The 18,100-nt window shown below is 39.9% G+C and overlaps 1 protein-coding gene across 1 annotated transcript; it reads right to left on the bottom strand.

Annotated features, from left to right (window-relative positions):
- Nucleotides 1–11,861: 11,861 nt before the first annotated feature.
- LOC120939642 (cytochrome c oxidase subunit 7A-related protein, mitochondrial-like) lies at nt 11,862–12,253 on the bottom strand. Its single transcript, XM_040351994.1, has one exon. The coding sequence runs from the start codon at nt 12,238–12,240 to the stop codon at nt 11,896–11,898; it is 345 nt and encodes a 114-aa protein (XP_040207928.1). The 5' UTR covers nt 12,241–12,253; the 3' UTR covers nt 11,862–11,895.
- Nucleotides 12,254–18,100: the final 5,847 nt, after the last annotated feature.

Here is an 18,100-nt window from a genome sequence, read left to right on the forward strand (position 1 = left end):
CAGTGATGAGAAGATCCTGCGACGGCCGGGTGATCTCAGCTCCAGCGATGAGAAGATCCATCCGGAGCGCAGCATCCCCGACCTCCTCTCACCGCTGGACACAGCCCAGCGAATGACGCGCTGGAGCTGTGACATTACTTATATAGAGGAGGCAGGGCCACCCGTCACGTGACCCCGTACCCTCTGACGTACCCTCTGCTACGTCACTGGGGAAGCCCAGGAAGAGGGAAGACTCTGGGCTTCCCCAGTGACATAGCAGAGGGTACGTCAGAGGGTGCGGGGTCACGTGACGGGTGGCCCTGCCTCCTCTATATAAGTAATGTCACAGCTCCAGCGCGTCATTCGCTGGGCTGTGTCCAGCGGTGAGAGGAGGTCGGGGATGCTGCGCTCCGGATGGATCTTCTCATCGCTGGAGCGGAGATCACCCGGCCGTCGCAGGATCTTCTCATCGCTGGAGATCACCCGGCCGTCGCAGGATCTTCTCATCGCTGGAGATCACCCGCAGCCGTCGCAGGATCGGGACAACGTTGGAGCAGGAAGCCGGGAACGACTGGATTATTACCGCTGGAGTTTTTTTTTTTTATTAATAAAGGACTTTATTCTACGGTGTGTGTGTGTGTGTGTTTTTTTTACAAGACTTTACACTTCCTTCGTGAAATGGTAGGGGTACAGTGTACCCCATTACAATTTCACACAGGGGGGGGGGGGGTCAGGATCTGGGGGTCCCCTTTGTTAAAGGGGTCTTCCAGATTCTAATAAGCCTCCTGCCCGCATACCCCCACAACCACCGGGCAAGGGTTGTGGGGATGAAGGGAGGACCCCCTCACACACCCGCCATTGCCACCCGGGGCATGGAGAAAGGTGGCAGATTGCCTCTGGGGGAGGCCTGCCTACTCCCAACTCCTGCAGTCCGGCTCCTCTCTCGAGTACACGCACAAAATACACTTTAGAAAAAAAAAAAAAAAAAAAAAAAGATGCAATACTTCGGCGCCCGCTGGGTGGAGTTTGCGTTGTTTTCCGCATCGGGGTATGCAAATTAGCGATTTACGACGATCCAGAAATACACTACGCCGCCGTAACTTACAGTGCGAAATCGTTGAGGATTCGAAATTCCGCCAGGTAAGGTACGGCGGCGTAGCGTATTTCTGATACGCTGCACGGATCCGATTCTCTCTGGATCTGGCCCAGAATTCATATCTTCTTAGTAGCAAGTAAACAGTTAAATGGGTGTTAACATCATGTGACCAAAAGAAAATGAAACTGGAAACGGAGGTCGCCATGACCATGCTAGCGCAAACTGGTTTGATAAAACAGTCCATTTTGAGCCGTATTTTGGATTCTTATCATCAGTTCGTGTGATCACAGGTGTTCTTCAGCTTCACCTCTCAGGAAAAACAAGGTATCAAAGAAAGAAAGAAGACTAGCGTATTATAAGTTCTTAAAGTGATAGTCTCTCTCTCTCTCTCTCTCTCTCTCTCTCTCTATATATATATATATATATATATATATATATATATATATATATACACAGTACAGACCAAAAGTTTGGACACACCTTCTCATTCAAAGAGTTTTCTTTATTTTCATGACTATGAAAATTGTAGATTTACACTGAAGGCATCAAAACTATGAATTAACACATGTGGAATTATACATAACAAAAAAGTGTGAAACAACTGAAAATATATTTCATATTCTAGGTTCTTCAAAGTAGCCACCTTTTGCTTTGATGAGCTTCAAGAGGTAGTCCCCTGGCGCAGCACCCCATCACTCTCCTTCTTGGTCAAATAGCCCTTACACAGCCTGGAGGTGTGTTTGGGGTCATTGTCCTGTTGAAAAATAAATGATGGTCCAACTAAACGCAAACCGGATGGAATAGCATGCCGCTGCAAGATGCTGTGGTAGCCATGCTGGTTCAGTATGCCTTCAATTTTGAATAAATCCCCAACAGTGTCACCAGCAAAGCACCCCCACACCATCACACCTCCTCCTCCATGCTTCACGGTGGGAACCAGGCATGTAGAGTCCATCCGTTCACCTTTTCTGCGTCGCACAAAGACACAGCGGTTGGAACCAAAGATCTCAAGTTTGGACTCATCAGACCAAAGCACAGATTTCCACTGGTCTAATGTCCATTCCTTGTGTTCTTTTAGCCCAAACAAGTCTCTTCTGCATGTTGCCTTTCTTTAGCAGTGGTTTCCTAGCAGATATTCTACCATGAAGGCCTGATTCACACAGTCTCCTCTTAACAGTTCTAGAGATGTGTCTGCTGCAAAAGGTGGCTACTTTGAAGAACCTAGAATATGAAATATATTTTCAGTTTCACACTTTTTTGTTATGTATAATTCCACATGTGTTAATTCATAGTTTTGATGCCTTCAGTGTGAATCTACAATTTTCATAGTCATGAAAATAAAGAAAACTCTTTTGCCCCGTACACACCATCACTTTATGTGATGAAAAAAAACGTCATTTTCTGTGAAGTAAAAAACGACGTTTTTGAAACTTCAATTTTCAAAGACGAAGTTGCCTACACACCATCGTTTTTCTCACAATGTTCTAGCAAAGTGAGGTTACGTTCTCACCACTTTTTCCATTGAAGCTCGCTTCTGGGCATGAGCGGGTGTAAAAACGTCTTTTTAAACAACGTTTTTTGCTACACACGGTCAATTTCTGTGAAGTAAAAAACGACGTTTTGAAAAACGACACATAAAATTGAAGCATGCTTCAATTTTTTTTGGTCGTTTTTTACAAGACATAAGACGTTTTCCCCCACACACGGTCATTTAAAGTGACATTTTTAAAAACGTCGTTTTTTTCATCACATAAAGTGATGGTGTGTACGGGGCATTAGAATGAGAAGAGATAGATAGATAGATAGATAGATAGATAGATAGATAGATAGATAGATAGATAGATAGATAGATCTTAGGGCTGTTACTGATCAAATTTTTTCTGTTCGATTAATCGTTTTTTTTTTTCATTGATTAATCGACTAATTTCGATTATTTATAACGCACATACAGATCCAACTACTTTTAGCTGATCTCCTTGCAGGCTGATTCCCAATGCAGCTACCCACCACTGGAAAAATGGATAGCAGGATACAAAAAACACACAAAGGCAGCGCTCGATGGGAATAGCATTAAAACTTTTTTTAGTCTTCAAGTAGGTAACAAAATAAACATTGCACTGGAGATAAAATCGATGTAGCCACATAAACTGTAAAAATGATGTGAGTAATACCAAACGGTACCAAAAGCAGTCATAAAAACATGTAGCTAAGTATGATACTGGTATAAAAATGTGTACAACGATACCACTACTGAATCCAGATGAGGAGAGGTTAACATCAGTCCGTCGGCATGTAGATGTCCCATGAAGGGAACTATCACAACTCCCAGTGGATGGTTTTAGAATCCCAGGTTGATAGAGGGAATTGATAGAGGGAAGTGTAACAGCCCTTGCGTGTGGCAGATAGTAAGGTCCCGCCGGCATGCAGATATGAAGGCACAGCAAAGGAGCCCTTCAGATGGACACGGCAAGCCCCGCCGGTGTCTGTGACGTTACTGGATCTCCGACGGAACTCTCTGAAGGCCCAGAAGCCGGCAGAGAGGTGAGTACCAATGAAAATAATTGTAATCGATCAAAAAGATTTTGATCGATCAAAAAAATGTAAGATTAATCGATTAATTAAAAGTTAATTTGCACAGCCCTAATATCTATCTATCTATCTATCTATCTATCTATCTATCTATCTATCTATCTATCTATCTATCTCTCTCTCTCTCTCTCTCTCTCTCTCTATCTATCTATCTATCTATCTATCTATCTATCTATCTATCTATATACTCAACATCATTGAACCCCTATAATCCTACTCAATACTAATGGTTCTAATGGGTGAATTATAGGGAATTTAACAAGATCATAGTATTTATATTGACAATTGTGTATCTGAAAGTAAAACATTAATGCTTGTTTATTTTGAAATCTGAATGGGCTTTTTGAATGGGGATACTGCACTGCAACTACAAGCCTAGCATATGGAACATGTTAGCAGCATGGTCCTGTACACTTGAATTAGTCATGTTCAGTGTACTGACTTTTTGCCACGTTGCAATGCTCTGCACCATGTGTACACCCCCATCCAGCTACAAAAGCAGCTGGTTAGGGGGATGGTTGGGGAGCAATAAGGGCACGACACAACTCTACTGTATTTTTACTGCCACATAATTGCAAGTATAAACTTACGGGATCTTTCACACTGACACCGCAGTTGTAGTGAAGTTCTGCATGTAAAATTGCCATTCAGCAATTTAAAAAAGTGAAAAAAGGCATCAGGAGGTGGAAGTAGTCCCTACTAAATGACTGCCAGCCATTGTTATACAACCCCTTGAAAAGCAATCCACCACAGATAGCTTTTCAGGAGCGGTAAGTATTTCCACCTCTCTGAAAGAGTCTTAAGCTCTAAAATATTTTGTCTTGATTATTAGCCAGTGTAAAAGCATGTGTCACATTTCTATGATTTTCAGCTGTTTATTAACCAGTCATTGTAAAAAAAACTGGGGTAGAATTTGTCAATTCCAAGTATATAGAACCTTGCTAGAGATGCTGCCCGCTAAAGTTAATCTCTGTACCAAGACAGCACTAAGTATTTAGCACAATAATTATCCTTTATGTTGTTTTTCAAAACATGCTTAGTAACAGATTCATATACTGACAATTTAAGTTAAATAGGTGATTTTATAAAACATATGTACTTCCCATGGTGTTTGTTTTTGTTGGTAAAATTAAAGCATATTGCAAATGCTTGTTTATATCAACAGTAGCTAAGCTAATAATGGTCTTTATTTTGTAGAAGTGTTTGTGTTTTATGAATTAATGAAGCACAGCAGTCTTTTCTGGTCCACTTAAACACATCATTATTGTAAATTCTCTAGCAAAGTAATTCTAGGCATGTACAATGACATAAATGATATTGATCACATCATGTTCCTGCTTTATTGTCTTGCTGGATAAATGTCAATACTAATATATTGTGCAATGGGTATGTGTTGTACGATCACTGGGTCTGCTTTTCCACCCAGTAACTTTAAAAGTTATGTACTATATTTATTGATTTGAAATTAACCACTTAACAACCAGGCCAATTCTGACACTTCGCTCCTACATGCAAAAATCATAATTTTTTTTGCCCGGAAATTACATAGGACCCCCAAATATTATATATGTTTTTTTAGTAGAGACCCTAGAGAATTCAACGGTGGTCATTGCAACTTTTTATCTTGCACGGTATTTGCGCAGATTTTTTTTGAAAAAAAAAAAACAGGTTCATGCTTTAAAAAAAACAGTAAAGTAAGCCCAGTTTTTTTGCAAAATGTGTAAGATGAAGTTACGCCGAGTAAATAGATACCTAACATGTCACGCTTCAAAATTGCACACGCTCGTGGAATGGCGCCAGGGCTGGACTGGGACAAAAATTTGGCCCTGGACTTCATCCAGACTGGCCCACTTTGACAGGTCTCTCCCATGGCAGCCGGACAACTCCCACACCCCCGGCCACCCAAGCCCCCTCTCCCCCTTCACTAGCCACTAGCCATTCTACTTTATTAGAGTAGAACGGCTGGTACTGGTAGTCTTATAGGCAGTACCAGTGGGGAAGCTAGACATTATTTCATCCAGGGCAAAGAATCAGTTCAGTGCCCCCCCTTATGGGAAAAGATTAGGCAGAAGTGAGAAACTCCCAGGCCATAGCTGTTGAGTCAGCTGTCTGTCCCCACCCCCATGCTCCTCTATTGTCCCCCCTGCTCCTCTGGTCCTCCCCTTGCTTCTCTGTTGCCCCCCAGGTGAGCGCTGCGGGGAGGGAGAGGAGGTGAGCGCTGTGGGAGGGAGAGACAGAGGAGCAGAGGGGGGAGGCGGTCCGCTGTCACTGAAGCCAGCCCACTGAGCCATCGGCCCACCGAGAAACTCCCTGTAGTCCCAATGACCAGTCCATCCCTGAATGGCGCCAAACTTCGGTACTTAAAAATCCCCATAGGCGACGCTTTAATTTTTTTTACTGGTTACATGTTTTTAGTTACAAAGAACGTCTTGGGCTAGAATTATAGCTCTCGCTCTAACGTTCAAGGCAACACCTCACGTGTGGTTTGAACACCGTTTTCATATGTAGGCGGGACTTATTTATGCGTTCGCTGACATCACCCAGGAGATCGCGTTTCCCGCTGTGCTGGCCACTGAGCCCCTCCCGCTGTAGCCCTTAGATTGGAGAGGAGAGCCAACCATAAAAGATATGAGATAAAGTATTTACAGGCAATGTTTTATAAAAAAAATTATAGTGTAGGATAGATTAATAGAACAGAGGGGCTGGCAGTAATATTTCTTTACATTTACTGCCAGCTACTAATAGTGGCAGGAAGGGGGGAGCAGACATTGCTCACACACACAGGTACTGACAGGCAGGGAGGGAGGGGGAGAGGAGAGCAGCAGGATGACAGAGTCACGTAAACTGACCATGGTATTTATACCCAAAACTTTATTTTTTTTTTTGAATTGACTGGAGAAAGGTCAGATTTTACTGATATCTTGGGGCTCCATTAGAGAAATTTCAAGAGATTTCTCCTCAGTTCCTGTCATGGGTTTAAACTTTGTTACCAGGAAGGAAGCAGAGTTATAAGGAGACTGGGTTTACGGCAGGACCACAAGCTCTGCAAATGCGTCGCCTATTGGTTCACCATATCCTGGAAGTGACATCACCCCCAGGTCCCTGTGCATTCCAGATCAGCGAAGTGTCGCCAACCACCGGCATGTCCTGCTCTAATCACCAGCGAGGTGACACACGGCAATTTGTGCTCAATTACTTTTATTACTTTACACTTGTGAGTACCTATACTCGTTTGTATATTAAATGTACTTGTATACTGTGCTTAGAGTGGCACCTGTGTTTTATCCTCAAGGAATCCCTTCCACACTCTATTCAAAACCAAAACATGTTTTGGCTACAGGTCCATTTTATTTAGACATTAGACATAAAAGATTGTAATTTTTTTTTCAAGTAAAATACTTGACTTTAAACTTGTTTAGACCTTGTGCATTTGATGTTCTTCTAAAGATGTGGCAGATGTAGATTGCATTTTTTCTGATTTATAAATTGCATCATCAAAGAGTATTGTAATGTAACATGATTTGTGATCAGCCTTATGATCAGACAAAAGGTGGCTTTACCTTGAAATTCGCTGTAGAGATGCAGAATAAAACTGGCAATGCCAACAGTCAGAGTGACAACGAGATATGGGACAGCACAGTCCATCAAACACCCTGTAGGTACAGATAAGCAGTCAGGTAGGAAGTTTCTGGTAGTCCACATGGATAGCTGAAGAAATGCCCAGTCGCTCTAGCTCTGGTTTAGAGCTGGAGTGACCAGTGGATATGTCTTAGGTTGGGTTGAGACCACCTTTACACCTTACCCTAGAAGCTGGAGGTGACTCTGGACTATGTGGACACATTCTAACACAGGGAATCAGGATATCTTTATGTTTTTATCAAATAATGTAGACTTCATTCTCATGTAATGTTAACAAAAATCCTGCTTTGTGATATGTCTTGCCATCTGCACATTTATCTTTAGAGGACCAGAAATTTTTGAAGGAGGCACAATCTTATCAGCTGATTTGTATGCCGCAACCTGCTTTTTACCAATATTGAGTACTCTATTGTTAGTGAGATACCTAACGTAATAAAGATATCACCAATATTTTAATGATACATTTGGTGTTGGTGCATTCATTTTCCACACCATAATATCCCCTGTCACAAACTATGCTTTTTCTTTGTTCAAATTTAGATTGGAAACAGGGTATGGGAAATAGTTATGCTAATTGTAATCATGTCCATAATTGGTCAGTGGGAGACTCCACCTTTTGTTTTTAAATCTGGTTGTCAGCTAGGGGACAGTCATTTGTAGGGAGTGAGTGTTGAGTTAGGACATGTCTGAAGGCATTCTTCATTGTGGTTGCATCCGTAGATGATGTGAGTGGCTAATGGATTTACATCGTAAGACTTTTGTTAGATAAAGGACTTATCTAAACGCCCCCCACCTGCAGACCCCCATAACCTCAAGGTCAGGGTTTTGGGAAAGCCACCTTTGTACTCATACACAGGGACAAGATGATTTGCCAAAGCTCCACCCCACCCCATGTTGAGGGCATGTTGCCGTGTATGTATCAAGTGGAGGTACATGCTCATCCTCCCCTTTTCAGGACAGCCAGCTTGCATGATTTGATTAGAGACTTGTATCTGATTAGAGTCATGTATGGTTTTGTGAGGTGCATGCTTTTCCCCTATTTTTTTTGCATGGGGATTGCCCCACAATCTATACCAGGCCCTGGAGGTTTTTTTCCTTTAGTTTACATTCATCTGTTTCTTAGGTATCCCTAGCTGACAGCTGAATGGGCCTGGTGGGGATATGGCAGGAAACAGTAATGCCGCATACAGACGGTAATTTTTTGTGATGAAAAAAAAATGACGTTTGAAGTGATGAAAAAAAACGACATTTTTGAAACTTAATTTTCAAAAACGATGTAGCATACACACCATCATTTTGAAAAATTATGAACAAAGTGACGGCACTCTAAATGGGAAGTTCTATTCGCCTTGAGGCTGCTTTTAGCTGGTTACTTGTTAGTAAAAGATGATTCGTGCTTTTTTGTCTGTTACAGCGTGATGAATGTGCTTACTCCATTATGAATGGTAGTTTTACCTCCCGTCTCAAAACTTGCTTCTGGGCATGTGCGGGTTTAAAAACGTCGTTTTGCCCACACACTATCATTTTCATTGACACAAAAAATGACATTTTGAAAAACGACACAAAAAATTCGAGCATGTTCGAATTTTTTTTTGGTCGTTTTTCTGAAGACATAAAACGACATTTTCCCCACACACTATCATTTTAAATGACGTTTTCAAAAACGTCATTTTTTTTCATCACAAAAAACGACCGTCTGTATGCGGCATAATATTTATCAGTCGTAATATTACCACTGCTAAATGTGCTGAAGCAGGAAACTTTGGGCAATGGCCACGGCACTAGCTAAACTGGAACATATGAATATTTAAACGATAAAGAAGCTGCATACTCAGTAAATTATTAAATCGGCTGCTAGAAGTGCTAAGAAAAGTGAAGGTTTTAATAACACTTCAAGGTCTTTGCTTATATAAGTCCTTAGATCCCATTCTAAAACAACCCAATACTCCCTCTGGCAATGCATAAATCCTCATTTGATATGTATACCAAACCAACATATTGTAGGAAAATCATGGCTCTGTAAAAGGGCCACTCCAGTTTTAACTCAGCTGGGGTATCCCCGGCATCCTCTGCTGCAATTAAGTGGCTTGCATACTGTACATTTTTTCTCTCTTATCCATTCAGTTTTCAACAGATTAGCATTGGCATTCCATTCCATCCTATGTCTAGTGAGGACTTACTCTTATGCATTTCCCTCCCAACACAAACCACCACCCAAATGTATTCTATATTATTAGGTACAGATAATACTGCGCTTACAGTCTGAAATTATAAATATTGTGATTGATGGTAAAAACACATGGAAAAAACATAAGAAAACAGTCCAGTAAATAATATAATTATATATAATATATAATAATAAAATAATTCTCATATAAAAGTGCTTTGTGCTCCAAATTCCTGAAACAAAGTGCTGAAGTGCTTTAAGAAACATGCTATGCAGTGTGCCTGTTATAAGAAATATCATTTTTGAGTTTTGTACATACAAAGCTGAGGCCTGTCCTGCTGTGTCCTGGAGGACAGGATGCCCCCCCCCCTCAGGAATGTAATCTGTTAAACCCGGCTCTGCAATGTCTGAGATTGTGTTGATTAGCCCCTCCACAGACAAAAGGGAAGTGCAGCTGTCAACACAATTGCAATGATCAAAGCGGCCAGCGAACTATTGGAGATTATATGGGCAATATCGCCCCCAGAGGACAGGTATGAAAGGACAGTCAGTAACAAGGACGAGGGTCATGGAAGCACAACAATTGGTCGAAAGGCAAATGGGCTGGCAATGGGAGGGAGTTTGAATGAGGTATGACTGAGGTCCTTTAAAACAGGACGTTTGTGAATGAGAGAGTTCTTTATCACATCTGGGAGCTCAGCCACGAAGGACATTGCCTAAAGGCGAGAATAAGTATTCATCATTATTATTGATGGTAAAGGCTTGATGGATATCTGTTGTTAGCATATGATATGTTTCCTATTTTTAAAGGAAATACATTTAACTGTTTTACTCAAATGCCTCTGTCTTTATAACTAGCATTAAAGCATTAGGCCTAGCATATTAATACATTATATAGTATAGGTTACAATAGAGTGTATATATATATTATTGCATCGTGTTACTACAGTGCCACACTCCCCTCTTGTATCCCCACTCACCAGAAGGAATAGACCCACAGCTTTTCAGTTTGGAGGTTAAACAGGCATGTATCTGGTGTAGAGTCTCACATGCTTCCTTTTCAGAGCTCCACAACTGCTCCTAAATAACTGAAGTATCCACCATGCTCAGATTTTTTTTATGGATGGAAAGTATTTATTGTTACATTGTGCTCCGTATTTTGCACAAAAGTCTTGCTTTTACTGTAAATGTGACCATTTGCTTTAATGCCATAACTCATACAGATTTATTAACACAACCTGTGTGTTACAAGAGTCAAATCAACCTGGTAAGATGACCTGAGCAGCTTGAGGCAATTGAGAAAAAATAAATAAATAAATCTGCATCATATCCTGGTTGAGCTCTGTTCAGAAAGATCACTTCTTAAATCTGCATAAGGGCTCTTTCAGGCTGGGTTCACACTACGATTTTCCCGTCCGTCAGCCGCATACGATTTATATGAAAAAACGTATGCGGCTGAAACGGACGTAAACGTATGGAACCGCACATATGTGCGTTTTCCATTGACTTTAATGTTAAAAAAAAAACGTATGCGTTTGCCATACGGTTTCAAAAACGGCCGCAAAACCGTGGTTGAACACGGTTTTGCGTACTATTAAAAAACGTTTTGCCAGCAAATCGTATGCACCCGGATGCATCTGAGTGCATACGATTTGCAATGCATTGTCTATGTATGCGTTTTCCCGTACGTTTTCAATACTGAAATCGTATGCGGCTGACGGACGGGAAAATCGTAGTGTGAACCCAGCCTCACACGTCAGCTCAGTTTTTTAGATCAGTTTTTTTTTCATCAGTTGATCCGTTTTTCCATCGGTTTTTCGTCCGTTTTTCGTCCGTTTTCCGTCAGTTTTCCATCAGTTTTTCCATCAGTTTTTCCATCAGTTTTTCCATCAGTTTTTTCATCCGTTTTTTCATCCGTTTTTTTTTTTTTTGGGGGGCTTTTTACATATTTTGATGAAAAACGGATGTTAGCGGATCGGATGGTAAACGGATCATCCGCTAATGTCCGTTTTTCGTCCGTTCCGTTTTTTTGACGGAAGAAAAATAGGGTTTCCTTCCGTCCAAAAAAACGGAACTTAACGCAGACGGATGCTAACGGACGTTAGCGGATGCTCATCCGCTAACGGACGTTAACCCATAGGGAAGCATTGCGGTCCGTTAACGGACGTCCAAAAAACGGACGACCGGAAAGGATGTGTGAAAGAGCCCTAAGAGAAAATTTATAGGAATGGAAGAGGAATTACCAATACAGCTGACTTTATAATCATTCCTTAATTAGAATAGTACTCACAGCCTATTTGATTGAGGAAATCAAACTAAAACTATTGTTTTTGGAACTCAAACAGTAACATATAAAACACTCATTAAGATAGACAAAATACCATTTTAGATGTTTGACAGTTGCTCTGATCATTCCCAGTATTATTTATTTATTTTTGGGCTGGGAGGCTATGATGAGCGCGATGATGCAATAGAGGGTCCCTCCGAGTGCTAATGCCATTGTGGTTCGGTACAGAAGTCTGTCGGAATATCCTCCTTTTAAGTGGACAGGTATGCCATCAGGTTTCTGGAAGAGTTTCTGTAGCTCTGGCACTCTGTTTTTGATTAAAGTGTCAGAAGCAGAGGATTCACCTGGAAGCTTTGTTGGTGTTGAAAAAATTGGCGCTGGAGCCTGAGGGTTAGTGAATGGTTGGAACCCCTGCGGACTGTAAGCCTCCACCGGCGCCGCTCCGACCAGCTTCTGAGTGAAGCCGTTGAACTTATAATACATGGTGGTGAGCTCAGGCTCCGTCAGGACGCCGGGCTACTCCAACAGGAAGGGGCATAAATGTTCTTGATAACGCTCCATGGGAGCGTGAGTGAAAGGCATTGACGCAATTTTTGGTTCCATTTTTTTTTCCTTTTTTACTTGATGGACATGTGTCTTTTTCAAACTATCTAACTATGTAGCAATGGGATTGTTAAAATTTGTGAGGCATTGCATAATATAACCAAAATGTTATGAAATAAATAAAACTTTACATGTGTGCACAGTTTAAATATTTATATTATGAATCAGTCTCAAACATTCATTATATATAGAAAGTCTGTACATTATTTTTAAACTTTTGAAAAACCAGTGATTACAAAGGCATACATTATATAATTTCCTAATTAGATACTAATACAGGGGTCAGACAGTGCTGCTGCTGAGTAATATTTCCTTTCTATTTTAGGTCATGTGAATGAAAAGACTTGGAACAGATGTAAGAACAGGCATATCATTGTCCAGGATGGTAATTTGTTAAAGTCCTATGGAAATTCCTGACACTGAAAGATGCTCAAATGTCATTTTAAATATTGAAAAAAAAAAGTAAAATGCCAATGAGAATACAGCTGATATGTCAGCATCAACATCTGCTATCACTAATGAGGGTGCTTATTTTATTATGACTCTAATTTTAATTTTAAATATTTAAAATCAAGAAATACAGTGTGATCTAGTCGAACAATAATATAGCTTTGCTTTGTGACATTTTAGGTAACAATGGGTAAGAATTATAACAGGTATTTTAATTAAATTGGAAACATGTAAACAAGTTTTGTGTTTTTTTTTTTTAATGCAATAATTATTAAATCTGATCTGATGGCTAGGCAAGTTGGCTTCTGATACATGTTGTATGTTTTTTAAATGTCCATCTGTTATTTGTAGACTTTATTAAAGAACAGAAAAAATATATATATTTTTTGCCAATGTCAGAAAATTACCTGCAGAGAAATATCTGAATATAAAGGAGGCACACACAAAGTTGTCACACATTTTTTTTGTTTTTAGTTTAATATTTTGTATTGTTTTTTTACAATGTTTAACATCACTTTACAATTGCAATTGTTGCATTGAAGTTTAACAGTATGACAGATAGTAAATGTATAGACACAAAATTTATGTAAAACAGACAATTTGTTTGTTGTCTAGCAAAGGCATACATTGGTCTTAAACAGGTTGTTAAAACAGAAAATTTCAAAAGGGTTTCCAGTAGAGATGTATACATTAGAGTATCTTTAATTAAAGGTTTGCTGGATTTGGTGCCACAGCTCTTGGGAGTTCCTAAATGTAGCAGTTGAGCCTGATTGTAAGGCTGAATTTTGTTTGTACTCTTTAATCAGGTAAGGTGTGTTCTTACATCTGAGATGTTAGGGACAATAGAATTTCTCCATTTCCTCATTATCATTAATCTGGCAGCAAAGAAAATATGCATAACCATAGTTCTGAACTTCGTTTGGAAAAGAGGTAAGATTCCTAAGCTAAGGATTATACTAAAAAAGGGTTTTAGTATAATACCTGTTAGGTCTGATATGAATGAAAATACTTTTTTTCCAGAAGGGAGAGATATAAGGGCAGTCCCACACGATATGTTTCAAGAAGGCCGTGTGCGAGCAACCTCGCCAACAAGTGTCACCCATCTAAAATTTGCAAACGTATGCATTCGGACCGAGGTCAGGTACCATCAAAGACTTTTGAGATAGTTCCCAATAGTTGACACTGTTAAGGCCCGTACACACGATTGGATATTCCGACAACAATTGTGTGATGGATGTGTTTTGTCGGATAATCCGACCGTCTGTATGCTCCATCGGACAATTGTTGTCTGAATTTCCGACAACAAATGTTGGTTAGCCATGCTCTCAAATTTTCCGACAACAAATGTGTTCTGTTGGATTATCCAATTGTGTGTAGACAAGTCCGCTGGACTAAAATCCAAAGTACAAACATGCATTTTCCGAACCAATGCTAACCATCAGACAACATTAGCAGAAGTTGCCCAAAGGGTGGCGCTAAAGAGCTTAAAAACAACATAGTTTTGTGTATGTTGGTTGAAAAAGTTCTGCCGTCTGTATGCAGGACAAGTTCACGGCCAACACCCTTCGGACAAAATTCCACGGATTTGTTCGATGGAAGTCCGATCATGTGTATGAGGCTTTAGAAGCTACTTGGTTGTAGTAGATGGTCTGACGCCATTGTAAGTCTGAGAAAGATACTTTCAAATCTCTATCCCACCTCTTGAGAGCAGACTCTTTAGTAAATAGGCCCTTGTCATTGATTAGTGTGTAAAACATGGATAATTATTTTGTTTTAAAAAAAGTATGCAGACCTTTACCACTTGCGTACTGGACACTTAAACCCCCCTCCTGCCCAGACCGGTTTTCAGCTTTCAGCGCTCTCACACTTTGAATGACAATTATGCGGTCATACAACACTGTACCCAAATGACATTTTTATAATTTTTTCCCACAAATAGAGCTTTCTTTTGGTGGTATTTGATTTCCTGCCTGACGTCCTCCTTATCAACCAATTTATCAGTTGTTTGGATGCCAGTAGGTGGCCTGCACAGTGCCCAAGGTTGCAATGCTGCACAATTAAAACCTGTGACATTGTATAACAAAACTGCAGGCTTGATCCACTCACTGGCTTGTTGAACATTTTTGGCCAATTTGGGCAATCTTTAGGCATTTGCCAAGGCACCCCTCAAAAACCCAGAAGGCACCATATTTGAAAAACGTTGCGTTAGACTATTGTTAGAGCTAAATATTTACTTTCAGTTTTAGGCTAAAGGTTAAGGTTAACCCATTGCCACCACCACCCTCCAGTCCATTAAGGGGATCTAAATATCTGTTGGTGGAGGTAGGCTTTCTGATCCTGTAACTGTGTTGATTGTCTGTCAGAGCAGTCACATGATTGGAAGCTCCTGATTGCAAGTATACATTGGGAGCTGCCCATGACAGTTAAGTTACTGCATTGAGATAGCCCACTGAGTGTACTCTCAGCACAACAAAGCCATTTCCAATGGATGCAGATGCGCGCTGGCTCAGTGTTAAAATCCACCAGCCCAGCCACCGCATATATTTTTATGGTCTGTGGTAGACATGTGCATGACGAAAACATGTGTTTTGTTTCGTTTAGATTCATTAATCATGTTATTTAGTTTGGTTAAATTTGGTTGATTCGTTCAATTCATGTTTGGGATTCGTATTCGTAATTCGTTCTATGTATTTTTCTAATTTTCTTTGAATCTACCTTTTTTTTTTTTCTTGATTTGAAATAAATTTCAAATTGGTTGAATAAAAAATTACTGTTTTATTTTTTATTTTTTTATGATACAAATGCGGCAGCCGAGTAACCAAACATCTGTTTTTATACACTAAAAATATGTGAAGTGTTCTAATTAATAAAGTTGTCATGAATATGCAACAAGTCTGTCTGCTTACCTGATCTCCATGTGTTCATTAGAGGCTGACCCTGCTCTGGTTCCCCTTTTTATCACTTCCTCTTCCTGTATGGCTCCACCCTAGTCCATCCCAGGAAGCCTATATAAACTGTTGCTCTACAGGTCTGCAGTGCTGTTCAACAGTGTTCCTATGCTTAGTTCCTGTCTGCAGTGTAGTTGCTAGTTCCTGTTTGCAGAGTGTTTCATTCATCTTCCGTGTACCGTTTTGGCTTGTTCCTGACTTCCTTGTCTGCCTGTGCCCCTGACTATTTGCATGTCCCACGGTTATCCTTGTCTGCCTGTTGCCCTGACTTCGGCTTGCCCATCACCACTGTTTGTCCTGCTGACTGCTTTCCCTTTCTCCCTGCGGAGTGCGACTTGAGGAATCTCGGGGATGCGACGTGGACCCAGTTGCGGCCAAGACCATCCTTACCATCAAAGGCTCTGGTGAATACAAAACTGGGTCTTAGACTCCGCGCCCTGGGTGATCTTAAGTTCACGCTTCGTCTCTGCTAGCAGTAGTCGGCCATAGGGTTCACCACCCTGTGGTGCATCCCTGACCCCAACGGGGTGCACTCGTCACCTGGCTACGGGTGACCTGACAAAAGTAGTATCTTTCTTTTATAATTTATAATTTTACTTTGCACAATACTGTAGTATTATTAGTTTAGCCAGCACATTCAAAATATGTGAAGTGTTCTAATTAATTAATAAAAGTAGTATCTTTCTTTTATAATTTTACTATGCACAATACTGTGGTATTATTAGTTTTAGCCAGCTGAGAAAAAATGCCAAGTACAAATGCTTTTAAATATTTATATTTCATGGTTTCTTTTTATCAATTTTACATTTGCAAAGTGAACAAACAAAATAAAAATCTTCATCAAATGATTACAATGACTCTTTAAATCACCTTTGGCTTAACAAAAAAAGCATTATTTTGAAATATTACACAAATAACACACACAGTCTTTGATTTCAACAATATGTTTACAGTTCAAATTCAAATGGAATTCCATGTAAAATTCTAGTCAATAAGAATTTTGTAAATTTGGATGAATGTTGTTTTGTTATTTGGAGAATTCAGTAAAATGTGCTTGTACTGTAATTTGGGGATTCAGATATACCTGAATCTCTGAATAACAATTTGTCCAAATATTTATTTGGAATTAAACAAACTGCACATCTAGTCGGGAAGAAAAGGTTAATTGTTACAGTGGAACTTTTTTTTTAATTCTTATATGCCATCTTAAAGTAAAAATGCAACATTTTACAGCTTTCTCTGGAACAAGGATTAAAGGGAAAGAAGGTGACAGAAGAAGAAGAAACAGGAGACAGCAAGAAAAAAAAAAAAAAAACTGGCCATTAATTATTGCCTACTATATCCAAATCTAAAAAATGGTTTTAGATGTGCTTTAACCTAATCCCAGAGTTATCCCAAAACACTTGGCCTTTTCTAGCATCCTTAACACTTAACCACTACCCCTGGACATTTCTGAAATAACCAACTTATTGTTAGGGCTGTCCCCACAGACAGTGCTGTCTCTCTTTTAGATTAAATGGCATTCAGCATCATCCAAACCTTGGGGGAGTGGTTAAATGTTGTTGAGAGTTGCATTTAGGTTTTAGATTAAGCATAAGGATGTTTGTATACAAGTGTTCAAAGAATTAGGGGTTAAAGCTCAAACACACATGCGCAGTAAAGCAGTAGACAGTGTCAGTAGAGCAGTGGACGGTGTCAGTAAAGACGTAGATGGTGTCTGTAGGGATGAGATTGGTGTCAGTAGTTATTTGTTTTTATTATTTTATTTTGTTATTATTTTTTACAATTATATTTTAGTTTTTATTTTAGTTTTGCACTATAATTTATTTTTTATTTTTTACAATTTGTTAGGAGCCCCATTGAGGGGCTTTGTTGAAATAGCGGAGAAAGGGACTGAGGACAGAGATCCCCAGTCCCTTTCTCTGTAGCCTTAGCTGCCACATGGGTAGAGTGAAAATCTGCATCGCACAGGGTGATAAGGGTGTGCCCAGGCACACCCAGCATGCCCTGTGCACATGCCTATGCAGTCACTTATGTATTTTATAGATTACTTAATTAAAACATTTATATCACATCTAGTTTGTATAAGTTAAAAAAAAAGCCTGCCATTGTCAGATTATAATTTTGTAGAAAGGCTTAAATGTGCAAAGACTTAAAAAAAGGTTGTGGAAACAAAAATTAAGCAAATAGATGCAGGTCATTGGGTTGTACTTATAACAGCTTCAGTTAGCTTATATACAACAACACAGTTTCAATTGTTATCTTGATAACCTTAATGTGCCGATAAAAATATCTCAGTTTTCACAAATATATTTGTGTTGATGCCACTACTGTTGTAGGGA

Source organism: Rana temporaria, chromosome 5, assembly GCF_905171775.1.
Source record: "Rana temporaria chromosome 5, aRanTem1.1, whole genome shotgun sequence".
NCBI classification, from domain to species: Eukaryota; Metazoa; Chordata; class Amphibia; order Anura; family Ranidae; genus Rana; species Rana temporaria.